This window comes from Centroberyx affinis, unplaced genomic scaffold (genome assembly GCF_046629955.1).
Source record: "Centroberyx affinis isolate AG114_WGS23_722 - 3 ecotype Tasmania unplaced genomic scaffold, CSIRO-AGI_Caff_v1 ptg001368l_1, whole genome shotgun sequence".
Classification (NCBI taxonomy): Eukaryota; Metazoa; Chordata; class Actinopteri; order Beryciformes; family Berycidae; genus Centroberyx; species Centroberyx affinis.
In genome coordinates this window covers 125,028-141,604 of record NW_027279855.1, presented here as the reverse complement: position 1 = coordinate 141,604, position 16,577 = coordinate 125,028, and the positions used below count along the sequence as shown (strand labels likewise).

General features: G+C 41.7%; 1 protein-coding gene across 2 annotated transcripts; it reads left to right on the top strand.

The window, feature by feature from the left end:
• The first annotated feature begins 2,752 nt into the window (after positions 1-2,752).
• On the top strand, positions 2,753-12,479 carry ubb (ubiquitin B). 2 transcript variants are annotated; one of them, XM_071525952.1, is made up of 3 exons: positions 2,753-2,884; positions 3,555-4,978; positions 11,731-12,479. In XM_071525952.1, the coding sequence occupies exons 2-3, from the start codon at positions 3,563-3,565 to the stop codon at positions 12,370-12,372; spliced, it is 2,058 nt and encodes a 685-aa protein (XP_071382053.1). In that variant the 5' UTR covers positions 2,753-2,884; positions 3,555-3,562; the 3' UTR covers positions 12,373-12,479. The 2 variants fall into 2 exon arrangements, with proteins under 2 accessions (XP_071382053.1, XP_071382054.1); XM_071525953.1 differs by lacking the exons at positions 2,753-2,884; positions 3,555-4,978 and adding an exon at positions 10,683-10,812 and having other exon boundaries at positions 11,675-12,479.
• Positions 12,480-16,577: the final 4,098 nt, after the last annotated feature.

Here is a 16,577-nt window from a genome sequence, read left to right as displayed (position 1 = left end):
CAATGGTTTCGAGGTTCCGTTTCACCAAACCTTGTCGAGAAAATTCTGGTTAAACACTGTAGACTGATTTGACCCGTTTCCTGTGAAACGTGTTGACGTGGAATCACCATGTCCCAGTCCCACCCATTTACTCAATCACCGTCCTAGATCAATAGGCCCTATTCAAAGTCCAGCCACTGATAAAACACTCCTACGGTCGCATTTACATTGATAAGCCTGTGCCCATTCACTGTTCACTGTTCATTCAATAAGTACGTCAATCAAATTCAAGGGTCGGTATTCGCACAGAAAGACACACTAAACGTTGAACTTGTTGTCTCCATGAGCACTTTGATTTCACGTGATCATTTCCAGTGCAGGCTGAATACACCTGGGTTCTGCTGAAAAGACGTTTTTTCCTGGAACATGTTTAGACAACACCTTCTTCGCAGTGAGGGCAGGGCAAAGTACAGCAGACTTACACAAACACATTCCTCAGAGGCTGAACTGAACCAGTTGAGCCAGCAGTGCGCTCTGTGCTGGAGAGGACTGACGTTGTGTATCACGCGTTGGGTGTCATATGACAGAGGGTGGGGGGCTGGGGGTGGGAATGCTGTGACCTAATTCAGGGCTTTCCAAACTTTATCATGTCTCACAAGCACCCACAAATAGAAAAGCACCAGGCTGCAGACCCCCATTTGTGTTGAGCGTTTTGTCCCACAGACCCCTCCACCATCTGAGAGGGTTTTTACTCTTCGATCCAGTTTAGTTTAAAATCACATAATTCTATAAGTCTATAATGAAGGTTGGAGGTAACTGTGGGAGGTCAGATCTCTGATCAGAACTGGTAGGTAATGAAGTGAAAGGGAAATTAAAACTGTCATTATTTTGCTGGGGAGCCCTTGGGACCTCCTGAAGGACCCCTGTTGGTCCCCACACCCCACTTTGGGACCCACTGACCTAAATCACAGACCACTCATTGCCCTCAAGGTATGGATGTTTCCTTAGCTGGATCACTTTGACCCCTGAAACATTCAATGACAAACATTCTAGTCCAAATGAAAATCCTTGTCTGACCTTTAAGTTAAGCTCTACGCATGTAGCCTTTGTCCAGTTTTCCATTTTAGGTAATGTGTCAGTGACAGCAGGGCCTTGGTGTCACGTGCAGGTATAGTTTGACATTGCAGTAATCATAGGAATATTATCAAGCCTATTCCTGTGAATAACCTCATATTGACAATGTAATGAACAAAAGCATTGTGCTTTAGGAGAAGTGAAGAGATTAACAAGGAAGATAACAACAATCTGAAACTAAGATCACATTTTATCATCTACAAATAACCAAAGGTGACTGTTTGTTCATAACTGACAGAACAGTTCAGAACAAGCCGCAAGTTGAACATCCCTATATCTTTGAAAAACAATGATCATAAGTATCTTTATGTCTGTAAGGCTGTGGGATAATCATAACATGTCCTGTCAGGAAACAAAAAGTTACAAGGCTTATGGAGTGTGTGAGGATTTTGCTTAGCTATTTTACCAACTGATCTGAGGACAAACTGGCTCAACACTGTCTCTGGATCATCGGGTTGCAGCTGTTTATCCTGCCAGACAAATTGATCTCATAGCACCACTGACTTGACAGTGTCCTCTCTGACTGTGTCAAGATAAGCAGAATTTAAGGCAAATGTTTTACAATATTAACCACAATTTGTTACATTGTGACAGCCTCACTTTCATTTGACATAGTTTCACACTGAAGTTCTATTCTGAGGTAATATCTTTTAAAACAACTTTGATTCCAACAAGCCAAGAATGAAATGTAGCTAATCTATGGAAATCTATTTAGGTACCTAGTGTGAAGAATACTATCCTGAAGTTGGCAAAATAAGTAACAGATGATAAGTAAGTAACAAAGTAACAAATGATTGAGGCACTAAATATAGTTTTGCTATTTATTAAAATAATTTAAGTGTTATAGTTGTGACTGACATGTTGTGGGCCTACCAATTAATCGGTGCCAGCAAATTCTCCATTATCAAACTGTCAAATTACATCACATTAAATCATGGATATATTCCAAATCTTTATTTAGCGTGTCTGTGAAATAAGTAACCTTATGTGGACATGGGTTGCAACTAGAGGATGTAGAAGGTAGGTAAGCAGGCCAGTAAGCAGTGTCATCTCTCTTTGCCTAATATACTTTAGTCCTGCAGTCACAACAGCTGGTAGCACATGTTTATGAAACACATTTCCATCAGTTAACAGACACATTTTCACGTTTGTTTAGTTGCTACTCGGCTCTTGATGGCACTCCTAGGTCATGCAATTAAATCGTTCTATGTTGCTCAATAAGTTCAAAAATGTATAGCTTCAGTGTGACCTAAAAACATTCCTAATGATATGTTGTTATTCCAGAAAGGGTGAGGTTGAGGCAAGTCACTGTATCTCTAATAAGTCATCAAACGTTACATGCTGTGGCACAGCAACCAATCGCTGTTCAAACAAACAATGTTACCATCCAATCAGAGGCTCGGGGGAAGGTTCCTGTTGCTGTGGTTCTAGCAAGTTCTGGAGCTATCGTCACAGCGTAGAGCGATATTACTCCGCCGTGAATTATGTATTTAAATGTCGTTTTTACGAGCGTTGAGTTTTTATCTAGATATATGATTTTTGATCGGCGTTTATGAGGAAATGTTTTTATATGAAATAAAGTGAATATAAATTGGAATAGTGCGCTTTGGAGCAGTGGGAACTATTTTTTAAATGCGGATGGATATTGTTAGATGACGTATGTAGACCTTGTGTATATATACAGTAGTCGTCTCTGCTACAGGCATTCATCTGCGGAAGAAGAGAGGAGACTTAACGATAAAGCTACACCGAGTTGACGACGAGTTTTATTGTAAGTACAATTTCCCTTTATTTAGAACTAACGTTAGCTGTTTTCGGCGTAGATGTAATATCAGGTAACTGATGTTTGGCGACCTGGCCCATGTCCTTGTAGCTTCACGGCGATACTGTTAACAAAACCCCGAAGTTGGCTCATGAATTAAAGCTAATATGAAGATTACTAGTTACATTAATGGTAGATAAGCAAATTGTATACAGCTTTTAATTGTCAGTGAATCGTCGTCTTCGACGTGGTAGTAACGTTAGACATTTGCGTTAGCTAGTAGCAGTGACTCAACATTTCCAGTATCGTCCATTATCGGGTAGCTGAACAAAAAGAAGGTCAACATAAACTCAAAATGGCGCTGGGACTCGACTGGCTGGTTGGATACCGACAGTTGAGCGATTCTGTGGCATTCTACCGCCATCACTAGACGTAACTGTTAATTAAACAAATATATAACAGTTTTTCCCAGTATGATAAGATTAGATTATGCAAATTAAGGGCCATTAATTTAAATAATATACTACTACTGTTCATTTAAAACTTTAACACTATGTGAAAGCATTTCAATGTCAAGCTATTTTAAATTGCAGATATATTCTTCTGTAAGCTATTTTGCTAACCATGACTTTTTACCTTTTGGCATTTGTAACATTTGAATTCTCCATTTCTTGTACAGTTGCAAACATGCAGATCTTTGTGAAGACCCTCACTGGCAAGACCATCACCCTTGAGGTTGAGCCAAGCGACACCATCGAGAACGTGAAGGCTAAGATCCAGGACAAAGAAGGCATTCCCCCCGACCAGCAGAGGCTGATCTTTGCCGGCAAGCAGCTGGAAGATGGTCGCACCCTGTCCGACTACAACATCCAGAAAGAATCCACCCTCCATCTTGTCCTGCGTCTGAGGGGAGGCATGCAGATCTTTGTGAAGACCCTCACCGGCAAGACCATCACCCTGGAGGTTGAGCCAAGCGACACCATCGAGAACGTGAAGGCCAAGATCCAGGACAAAGAAGGCATTCCCCCCGACCAGCAGAGGCTGATCTTTGCCGGCAAGCAGCTGGAAGATGGCCGCACCCTGTCCGACTACAACATCCAGAAAGAATCCACCCTCCATCTTGTCCTGCGTCTGAGGGGAGGCATGCAGATCTTCGTCAAGACCCTCACCGGCAAGACCATCACCCTGGAGGTTGAGCCAAGCGACACCATCGAGAACGTGAAGGCCAAGATCCAGGACAAAGAAGGCATTCCCCCCGACCAGCAGAGGCTGATCTTTGCCGGCAAGCAGCTGGAAGATGGTCGCACCCTGTCCGACTACAACATCCAGAAAGAATCCACCCTCCATCTTGTCCTGCGTCTGAGGGGAGGCATGCAGATCTTTGTGAAGACCCTCACCGGCAAGACCATCACCCTGGAGGTTGAGCCAAGCGACACCATCGAGAACGTGAAGGCCAAGATCCAGGACAAAGAAGGCATTCCCCCCGACCAACAGAGGCTGATCTTTGCCGGCAAGCAGCTGGAAGATGGCCGCACCCTGTCCGACTACAACATCCAGAAAGAATCCACCCTCCATCTTGTCCTGCGTCTGAGGGGAGGCATGCAGATCTTTGTGAAGACCCTCACCGGCAAGACCATCACCCTGGAGGTTGAGCCAAGCGACACCATCGAGAACGTGAAGGCCAAGATCCAGGACAAAGAAGGCATTCCCCCCGACCAGCAGAGGCTGATCTTTGCCGGCAAGCAGCTGGAAGATGGTCGCACCCTGTCCGACTACAACATCCAGAAAGAATCCACCCTCCATCTTGTCCTGCGTCTGAGGGGAGGCATGCAGATCTTTGTGAAGACCCTCACCGGCAAGACCATCACCCTGGAGGTTGAGCCAAGCGACACCATCGAGAACGTGAAGGCCAAGATCCAGGACAAAGAAGGCATTCCCCCCGACCAGCAGAGGCTGATCTTTGCCGGCAAGCAGCTGGAAGATGGTCGCACCCTGTCCGACTACAACATCCAGAAAGAATCCACCCTCCATCTTGTCCTGCGTCTGAGGGGAGGCATGCAGATCTTCGTCAAGACCCTCACCGGTAAGACCATCACCCTGGAGGTTGAGCCAAGCGACACCATCGAGAACGTGAAGGCCAAGATCCAGGACAAAGAAGGCATTCCCCCCGACCAGCAGAGGCTGATCTTTGCCGGCAAGCAGCTGGAAGATGGCCGCACCCTGTCCGACTACAACATCCAGAAAGAATCCACCCTCCATCTTGTCCTGCGTCTGAGGGGAGGGCAGTAAATGATTCCATGTTCTTAACTACTTGTTTTTTTTTATTATTTACATGCCTTGCATGATATACAGTACCTGAAGAATTCAAATACATGAGACAATAAAGAATTTAACTGAATTTTCTCTTTCCTGTTCATTTGAGCGTTTAGCCAAAATGTATGATAAAGTATGACTACAGCTATAATTTCAGTGGTTGAGTAGGATGCACACAGCATTAAGGGGATGCAAAGACCATTTTACAGAGGTTTTGGCTTAAAATTTGAGAGAATTGAAAATATGCAGCCACTGTGTTATGGGGCTCTGATAATGTGCCTTTATATACTAGTAACTAGCAGAAGCATGAGTGAGCCTCACATTAGTGTTTTGTCCAGTTTGGTTTACAGAGATGGTGTGGTGGCAGTACAGCTACATGAACGATGGGAAATAAGTGTGGGGAGCTTTGGTACGGGAAGTAGTGAAATACTAAGCCCGCTAAATGCACTTATTTGGGGGGTAATGGTACACGTTGAAACGTACACCACCAATTTAAGAGACAATGTGACATTAATAGTGTAGCTGACTGTTGGTTCTTTAAAACGTTCCGTTAAAATGACCAAGAAGTACGGGTATTTTTCATCAGGCAGTACAGAGACTCCTCTGACCCACAAACACCGCTAGCTTGTGATTAGCAAGCAGCTAATGGAGAGCGTAAGTCACGAGCAGCTGAGTGTATTCCTATCGATAATTATAGTCAATAAACCATTTCACTACTTGTTAGAAAATAAATTTGACCATAACCAGTTGAATCGATGGTGCAGTGAACATACTTAGCTAGTCTTACAATAGGGTTGAATGCGTTTAACGTTTTGATAACCCTGTTTAGCCTTTAGCAGAACAACAACGCTACCTAAATATATAGTTACAGTGACATTGTCGACACTGGAGACATCCACGATACATGGTCAAATCATCTATTCCCACGTTCTCTAATAAGGCCGACATTACGCGGAAATCATATTTCCCTTTGTTGTGGTAGTTATGTTCAGCAAAATGAAGTCGTTTTCAGGAAGTGAAAATTAAAATGGCAGGCTGAGGATATATCCAACATGGACGAGTGTCTCTAATCTCGTTGTACAGGTATGGCAATCTATATACAACCTGCTTTAGGAACATAACTGGGACCAAAACAGGGATGGATTTATAACCAGAACCCCCCCCCCCCAATAACCCCCCAGCACCTCGGATAGCCTACACTATTTATATAAAACGGTTTTATACAGGCTAACATCCGTATTAAAGCAAAGCAGAGGTGTGTTAAACTGGAGCTTGGGGACTCCTAGGCGTCCCCAACAAAATGGGAAACGGTTTAATTTAATATCTTTCACTCCTTATAAATTAGCACTATGAGAAAAATCATATGAGGATGACCAGTCTGATCATCGGTTTTCCTGCCCACAATTGCCTCCTGACAGTGTAGACAGATATATAATTCTGCAACAGCAAAAACATCTCTTATGGGATTGCTTAGGACAAAATGTAATCTAATGGTGTGTGGTCGTATGTAGATCTATTAGGGGTTCACTGACACTGGTTATGCAAAAGGTGTTGGTGACTGACTCTGGCATAAAGGTGCATCATCTTCATAAACTTCAGTTAACATCTTTCTTAAAAGTAAATAGTTACTTCAGATGTTTCAAAAAAAGAAACTCAAAGATATTCAATAACAGTAATCTGAGTATATAACTGGAGTAAGACATGCATGTTTTCACAATCTCATGATCTCAGATTCACCTTACAAACCTAGTCACTGGTAGGTGGGGAGGGAATAGTGGGAAGTGGTGAATTTAACCTTTTCCTTATTTTACTGGAGACCTCTTGGACCTCACTTTGCACAATAGTGGCCTAGTTCTCAGTGCAGTTGTCTGAATACTGGCATTGTGAAATTAGTAACCTACTTTGTCTAAAGCTGACTCGTTCCACAGAGGGTTTGACTCCCCTGTACAACCAGCCGCACCACTGTAGGTCTATTTATGACTTTCAACAGCATTTTTGCCTGTGATGCACCCGCTGAGGGTTTATAGTTTAAACCTCCTTGGTTTATAGGCCTAGAGGTCTGTTTCTGAACCTACAGAGACAGGGGCTTGACAAGACTGAAGGAGTGTGGATTAATAAGGCTATGGCGCCATCTATTGTTAACAAAAAGGTTGACATGTTGCATAGAGGAAAGATGCGGGAGGAAAAAGGCACATCAACCAGAAGGGGTGATCTAAGCCAGGGGTTCCCAGACTGGGGTTCAGGGACCAACAGGGGTCCTTGAGAGAGTTCCAGAGGGTCCGCAGTAAGATGAGGAAATGTTTAACTCATACTATTTTTTCTCTACCTAGATGTTAGCACAATGAGAAAATGTAGAATGCCCCCGCTATTACCTCCCCACCTACAGTATAGACAATTCTGTAATTTTGTATTAAGTCATATCTAACAGCAAACATCTTTCCAATGGTGTTTCCTTTGACAACATTATATTAATGTGTCTGTGGCAATATGTTTTTGATGCACTGTTTTGCAGCTAATCATACATTGCAAGTCAACAAGAGGCCTATCAGGAGGAAATAGACTCAGCACTGTCCAGGGATGATCAGCATGTGGATCACACCTCAACTGTTACAAATAGCCACAGCATAAGCATAATACTGGTTGAGTCTCTGAGAGCAGGGGTGGACGATGACTCATAGGCCTGTAGTACAGTAACAGACTGAACATGGACATGAGAACAGTGAAGGACAGCACATTACTAGAAACCAGTAGAACAGTTGGTAGAGGGAAAAGGTCTGCTGTTGTAGCTGGCAGAAAAGAAGCCTTAACATATTAAGGAAAGAAGATGTCCTTAATAGAGGGATGGCAGAGACCAATACTATCAGGCAACAACACCATAGAAGCCTTGGTTTTGGCACATGCAAACCTGTACGGAACAAAGCCACACCTTAGCAAAGAGGAAATTGTTATGACCAGAAGGAAACAGCCAGATGTGCCAAAGCAGTTTCTCAAGCTAAACTGGGACAATGGATACACTGGAAAGTGTAGAGAGGAAGAAGCCTGTAAGCTGTAAACAACTCTGAAATAGGGAAGCATCGAGGATTAGAACAACCACTGACTTGTTGCCACTGCACCAAAACCTCAACCACTGGTGAGGGTAAAGACTCCAGGGCCCACATCTCCTGTTTTCAGACACAGCAACACTTTAAATTAACTATCCTGACAGGAGCCATGGAGAGAATCCTATGCATTGTCTGGATGTGTGTGGGCCTAATGCAATGTACCACCTGTGATAGTAGGTGCTCAGTTGATCACCCAAATTCTCCCAACCCCTTTCCTGTAAATACCCGACACAGGTTTCTATGTTTAATAGCTTTTCGTTAGATAATTACAAAAGACTTGAGATATATGTTTCAAAAAATTCCACATGGCAAACCTCCTCTGTAAAGCCTGGGAAAACTGCTACCTTACTGTGTATGTAAGATACTAAGTCTGATGATTGTTTTTTATTTAAATATTTGCATGTTTTATAAAACTCCATGGATGTTTCTTGCATGTCCACATAGCTTTAGTTTATTTGCACAGATGATAAAAACACTGGAAAGGGAAATGTGAAAAGAAGTACAAAATGTGCAGGTCAGACAAACAAACCCCTGAAGGGCTTTCTAAAGATATCTAATTTCAAAAGAAAGAAAAAATCAAGATGACAACAAGACTTAACTGACAACCTAACAAAAAAAGATAAGAGGTTGTAATGTGTGTGTGTGTGTGTATGCCTGTGTGTATGCCTGTGTGTGCAACTTCCAAGAGAGAAAAGGATAAGGAAGAACAAAGAGAATGTGTGTTGTGTTATTGAAGATTAAAAACACACAGTACATATCTGTCTGGGTTTCCTGCAGTGTGTGTGTCAGCAGAAAGTGGAGGCTGGCAGGAAGGAGGGAGGCTGCTGACACTCACTGCACCGAGCCTGGAGGAGTTTGACCTTGCAAGACAGTAGCGAGCATCAGTGTCAGAGAATTCATGGGCAGAATTTTTATTTATAAATAAGAAATAAGTTAACGAGGTATAAGATCATATTTGGTGATGATAAGTGTGTGGTGACTTGTGTGCAGGCAGTGATCATTTTGGTCAGATTTGACCCTCAAAACATAATGTATGTAACCTACATTTGAATCCAAAACAAAGGCTAAGTTTAGGGATAATAATATGGTTTCCAGTGAGGAATGCTGTATGGTTTATGGATTGCATGAGGATTGTGTTGTAGTGTTTCCCATCTAATCCAAATACAAACTGGCTCAATGCTGTTATCTGGATAATCTGGTTGTAACTGTTTATCCTGCCAAAGGAGTTGATCTCATAGCACCATTGACTTGACAGTCTCCTCTCTGACTGTGCCTCAAGCAGAATTTAAGACCAGTGTTTCATATAATGCCCAATTTATTAAATTCAGACAACCACAGCAAAGAACATATTTCACAGAGAAGATATATTCTAAAGTAAAATAGTTTAAAACACCTTAGATTCAACCACGGCAAGAATGAAATGTAGCTAAATGGTTGCAACTATGGAAATCTATTTATGTAGGCTACCTTATTGTCTGAGGAAGGCTACATACCCGTAAGCTGAAATAAACCAAATAAGTACTTAACCTGTTTGGCCAATTAATCTCAAACATTACCTTTTTAACATTGTAATGATATAGACTTATTATATCCAGTGCCAGCCAATTCTCTGTGATCAAACTGTCAAATGCATATTTGGTTTTGTTATTCAGACAGGTTCAATAGTGGATATATTCCTGATCTTTATTTGTGTCAATGTAATGAGTTGTCTTTTTCATGTAGGCTACGTGGATTTCAGCAGGAGGAAGGAAGGAGAGGCTAGTTAAGCAGGCCAGTAAGCAGAGTGTCAGCTTCCTCTCTGCCTGATATACTTTACCCCTGCTGTCACAGCAGCTGGTAGCACATATTTAGGAAACACCTATCCATCTGTTAACAGACACGTCTGTTTAGGAGCTGCTCATCACTTGTTCACACGTCACTCATGTGCGAGGCAAAATATAGTCATCTGGTCGTTTTGTGTACTTCGGTGGCTTGAAAATTGTATTGTGAGTGACAGTAGCATGATAAAATATTATGTGTAATAATAAGGCATTTGAAGAATTTCATCATTACATAAATAGTGAGGCAAATTACAGCATATGCGATGGTAAGGCAATATTGTCATGTCATTAAACATTACTGTACAGCAACAAATCGCTGATGACACACTGCCAACATCCAATCAGAGGCTTGGGGGAGGGTTCTTCTTGTTGCGGTCCTGACAAATTCTAGAGCTATCGTTGTGTACAGAGAATATTATTCCGCCAAACAATTATATATTTATCTTTCATTTTGCACGTACGCTATCACATTAATTGTGTAGTGTCATGGATATATGAATAAAGGTATCGAGATGAAAAAAACTGAACGGAAATCTAAATCGTAGACATTGGAACAAGGAACTACTTTCAAATGCGGATGGGTATCATTCGATGACGTAGCCTACAGTATAAATTATCATATCCCCTAGCAACCGTAGGTATTCCGAGTCGACAGGGGAGACGAGTCAATATAGTAGAGCGGTGCTAAATACTGAGACCAATCGTAAGTACCACCGTCCATGCTTTAAACATATGTTAATAGCAATATTTTAAGTTATTTGTTATCAGAGATGTACCACCCGGTAACCTTTATTTGATTTCAATTGCTGTCGTCTTGGTCCCCGTTTTTGTAGCTTCGCAAACAGTGACGTTAGCTGCGTCAGTTTGAGCCATAACGATTAACTGTTAACGTTAACCAGAAATAATGTAAGTTACGAGCAATTTCCTTGAGTAACTGTTAATTGTCAGTCGACTTTGACACAACAATAACGTTACAGATATTTGCTAACGTTAGCTAGTAGCAATGACTCAACATTTCTAGTATCGTCCATTAGCCGGTAGTTGAACAAAAGGAAGAACAACATTAGCTTACTTTAAAATGGCGCTGGGACTCGAGTCGCTGGCTTGCTACCAGTAATCATCTGTTTATGTGGGATTACTCCTCCATCAAAAGGCTTGTGATAAATTTAAACGTTAATCTCCTAACTGTGACAAAAATCTTTATATACTGAAACCATAGGTTGGTCACGGAGATATTCCAGATGATTAGGGACGTGTTTCTCATTTTTGTTTCTTGTCAGAAGAAATGAAACCAAACGAAAATGTATAGATTGATACATGTATTTTGATGAAGTTGCCATCAACATCCATTAGGCACTACTTCATGGTAGACTGCTATATATATATATATATATATATATATATATATATATATATAATTATTATTATTATTATTGTTTTGGAGTTTTTTTTTTAGCTTGGAGCACTTTTCTTAGTTTAAGTTTAACTTTTTTGAGGGGTGCTTTTGCCTTAGCTTTGTTTGATTAAATGGGTATTTGTAATGTATGGAATTTAATTTTGTACAGGTACAAACATGCAGATCTTTGTGAAGACCCTCACCGGCAAGACCATCACCCTTGAGGTTGAGCCAAGCGACACCATCGAGAACGTGAAGGCCAAGATCCAGGACAAAGAAGGCATTCCCCCCGACCAGCAGAGGCTGATCTTTGCCGGCAAGCAGCTGGAAGATGGCCGCACCCTGTCCGACTACAACATCCAGAAAGAATCCACCCTCCATCTTGTCCTGCGTCTGAGGGGAGGCATGCAGATCTTTGTGAAGACCCTCACCGGCAAGACCATCACCCTGGAGGTTGAGCCAAGCGACACCATCGAGAACGTGAAGGCCAAGATCCAGGACAAAGAAGGCATTCCCCCCGACCAGCAGAGGCTGATCTTTGCCGGCAAGCAGCTGGAAGATGGTCGCACCCTGTCCGACTACAACATCCAGAAAGAATCCACCCTCCATCTTGTCCTGCGTCTGAGGGGAGGCATGCAGATCTTTGTGAAGACCCTCACTGGCAAGACCATCACCCTGGAGGTTGAGCCAAGCGACACCATCGAGAACGTGAAGGCCAAGATCCAGGACAAAGAAGGCATTCCCCCAGACCAGCAGAGGCTGATCTTTGCCGGCAAGCAGCTGGAAGATGGCCGCACCCTGTCCGACTACAACATCCAGAAAGAATCCACCCTCCATCTTGTCCTGCGTCTGAGGGGAGGGCAGTAAATGATTCCATGCTACTAATTCCAACCAAATAGCCTACTTGTTTTTGCTTCTTTTTTTAATTTCATGACTTGCATGATAAACAAAATCTAATAAAGGATTCAACTGAACTTTCTGGTGTTCATTTTTGGCACAATTAAGTGTAGATTAGGTAAAATCCGGTGTGGAATAATTAAATATGGCTACAGCCATGGATATTGTGACAGCAGGATACATACAGCTTTAAAGAGGCGCAGAACACATTCTCTATAGTCAATGGGTTTAAACAGTTTTGTAGTGTGTGCAGCCTTTTTGTGTGTTATTCAGGCCCACAGGTTTCACCTGGCCTGCCTTCTCAGAGTCTAAATGCACTTTCCTTGCCCAGCCAGGTAAATGTAACTACCCAACTACTATAATAATATTCACATTCTGTTTTCAGATAAAACTTGTGACATCTGTCTCCTACTTTCACACCTTTTTGAGGGGGAAAAAAGACCATATAAAATCCACTTGGTGTCATCAAAATGTTAACTTGTTATCCAAAGGTGGTCACATAGTATGATGTCAGTGTACATTTTCCCACGCTTTTCAGAGTGTTTGGTGTATTTTTGTAGTGCATAAAGGCACACAGAAACTTGTTTGCAAAATTGGCTAAAGAAAGAAAACTGGGCACCAGCATTTGCTAGTTAGCTATGTTTTCTTTTTTGTCTGACATAACTGTTGGCATGATCTTACTATACTTAAAACCTCCTTGGCTCTTACCCTGAATTAGGCACTTTTTATGGCCGTGAAGCTGTCTGACAACAGAAACATCTGAGGCGGAGGTGATGGGAAGTGAGCTTTTAAACAATACTGGTGGGCTTTTAACATTATTTCCCCTCAGGCTAAAGTCCTGCAGACTGCAACAACTGCATTTTTGTAACACACAATTTTGACCGCATAGTTGACTAACGCCTTGGTCAGGCCAAATGGCTGAGTCAGCTGCATTTCATAATCCATGTAACTGCTAATATATGCAGGAAATAGATGCTGTGTCTGTTATTCTTTCCTAAAGTGCAGACTGAAGCCAGTTTTTTTGTCACTTCTGTGTTCTCGTAGCCATTTCACTGTGACTAGTTCTTGTCTCATTGGTGGCAGTAAAAGTGAATTGCAGTAGTCAGATCCACCAGTCAGAAGTAATGTTAGTATGAGAGTCCATTCATGTTACACTAGCTTGGTCCAAGATGGTGACACATTGCAAAATTTATGACAGTAGATTATTTAATTGTTACAATGAAACATAAAACTCCAAATAGGATAGGAAATAGGATCAAATATGCCAAAACACCCTAGCTCTGACATGAACATGAATGATTAACATTCACTATTATGGATCATTATTGTGCCACATTCAGTGTTTAATGACTGTTTCAAAAAATAACTAATTAGGAGACAATAATGCAACTGGCAATTGCTATTCTCACATTAGTGCTGAAAGGTGTGCAAAATGAATGACTTTGGCTAAGTAATCAGTTAAGATCCAAACCAGACACAGCAAGGCCTAACTGTGTTGAACTGAGCTAATAGGAGACAGCAGAGAGGGAAAGGGGTACCAGGGGTGTGACTTTGGCAGAAAATGATCAGGTTCTTGTTAAGCTGATAAAGACAGACTTAGGCCTGTCACAAATCACACATGTTTAAGCTCAGTATTCTTTGGCCAACTGAGCCTGGGCTTCAAGTCCTTGAAGTCCTTTTAAGAACATTGTATCAGCACAGGCCTCTTCCTTCACAATGAGTTTCTTTCTCCTCCCACAGGGTCAGCTGTGTGATAACAGCCTGGCTGGACTACAGCTGACTCTCAAGCCCCAACTCTGTGGCCTTAGCTGCCCCTCAGTCTCTGAGACGATGGCTTTGTTAGACCTCAGCTGGAGGCCCGGGTCACCTCAACAGCATGTTTGGAGTTCACCAGGTTGAGAGGGGCCATCTGTAGCTGCCTGCCTGTTGCTGTTATTGCTCACATTTCCCTCTACCACATGCAGGAATTGAGCTGATCCATGGCACCAGGGCCTCTTCTTTCTCACTAAGGCACGGTCTCAGCTGCGCCTCCACCTTCTTCTGGCAAGACATTCTCTTGATTTGCCAGCTGGCCAAAGTGGGATTTGACAATGACAAGCACATCCATGGTATCACACATCTGTATGTAGGCATCACTTAGTACTAAGGTCATCTTAAATAGACTGGTGTGTCCTTTAACCTCCACTCCTGTCTTTCAGGTTCCAGAACAAAGCTCATAGAAATTTCAGAACATGAAGCTTTCCGTTTTTTTGCTGCAGCCGCATTGTGACAGTGTGACAGCTTGACAAATCCTCCTGGCCATATGATTTCCACCACTGGCTGAAGGAGCCATCTGCTCTTGCCCAGGTACTTTTATCATAGTCACATGAAGAAAACGGACAAAGAAATCTTTCCCCTCTACTCCCACCTCCTCCTCTACATCATAACATTCAGTTTCACTGGCTCAAAATAGATCCAGATCCAGATTGATGTCCAGAACAACACAGTAAGGGTCTGCAGCTGTTTTGGACCAGAACCTCACTCATCTGTCTGACCAACACTGAAGAAAATGTTTCATTTACAGGGAAATTTATACCAATGCTGATGCTCTGTTTGTTTGAAGTTAACATTGTATAATCCTTATCTAGCAAGGGGAAGATGTTTTCTCTGCTGATTGATTCATTACAATAACAGGATTGTGATACCTAAGGTCACCCATAGACGTCCCACCATACTGTTGTAAAACAGTAGGCAATCAGATGGTGTGCATACTATGGTGTAGAATAAGTCAAACCGCCTCCATAGATCAAGTTTCTGCCTTGCTGACAACATTACAAAACAGAACAAACATCACTCAATAAATATAATGTAAGGAGGCTTTATTGTCCAAACAGCCTATTCATGAAAGAGTGGATGGAGAAAAGACATTCAGATTCACACCTATGAGCGATTTATTGTGTCCAATCCATGCATGTGTTGGGAGTGTGGGAGGAGAACGGAGCACCCAGAGGAAACCCCACGCCAACACAGGGAGAAAATGCAAAACATTAAAACTATATCTAAATTATATACTGTATCTAAGTAACTTTTAGTCTTACATATTGTTCTGAGTGTTAAGATATAGAGAGAGGGAGAATGACGGCAGCAGGCAGAGACAGGAGGAATGAATCAGCAACCCAACCCATGATGTGAAAGTTGTGTGTGAGTCCAGCACAGTGTGCACTACTGCAGAGAGTTGGAAGTGAATTTATAAAAAAAAAAAAAGTTTATTTTAGTACACTGTTAGTATACTTCTTTAAAATTACATCATAAGAGAGTAATCTTTTATTTTACTTTTGTTGTACTTGCAAAGGGTATACTTGATAATGCTATATTTAGTATTGTACTTTTAATGATTCTAGTATAGAATAGCCCAGTTAAGTCACAAGAAGTTCAAATATATCTTACACTTTTGGCATTTGTGAGTCAACCTGAAGTATACTAAAGTATAACTTAAAGTTACCTTAAACTATACCTACAAGTACACTTTTATTATTTGCGTAAGTAAACCAAGTATACTAAAAGTACACTCAGTTAACTTAAAGTATACCTAGAAGTACACTTTTATAAACTAAAAAGTAGGCCAATTGACTCCCACTTTAGTACACTTCTTATACTTAAGTATACTGTAAAAAATACGCTTCAAGTTTACAACTTTTTTGTAAGGGTGACCGAACAACAATTACAAATTGGAGGTTTATGGAACCTGAAATCCACGATATTCAGTGTTAAATCATGGGTTTCCCCAAAGGATCCCAGGTGCCTTTGTGAATGCTCAGGACTGGGTGTCACTCTCAGCTATATGACATTACTAGAGGAATGGTGTAAAACTGGCACAAACAATAACACACAACCACCTTCTCCTATGGCTCTTTCTACAATCTGACCTCCAGCTGTATCAGCTGCACTGATGCAGGGTAACACACACATGATATGAAGATTTTTCTATTTTTGATAGGGAAAATGAAGTGCCTTACATTGTTTTGTAAATTAACTTTTCTTCATGAACTTATACTGCCACTTGACTGGTCTTATTTATCAAAAATATTTGATTTTTTAAGTGAAAGATTCATCAAGATGCAATAGATCAATGTTTAAATGCTTCTCTATTCTCCCAATTGTCATTCTCATCTAACCTCCAAATAATGTAGGAGGTG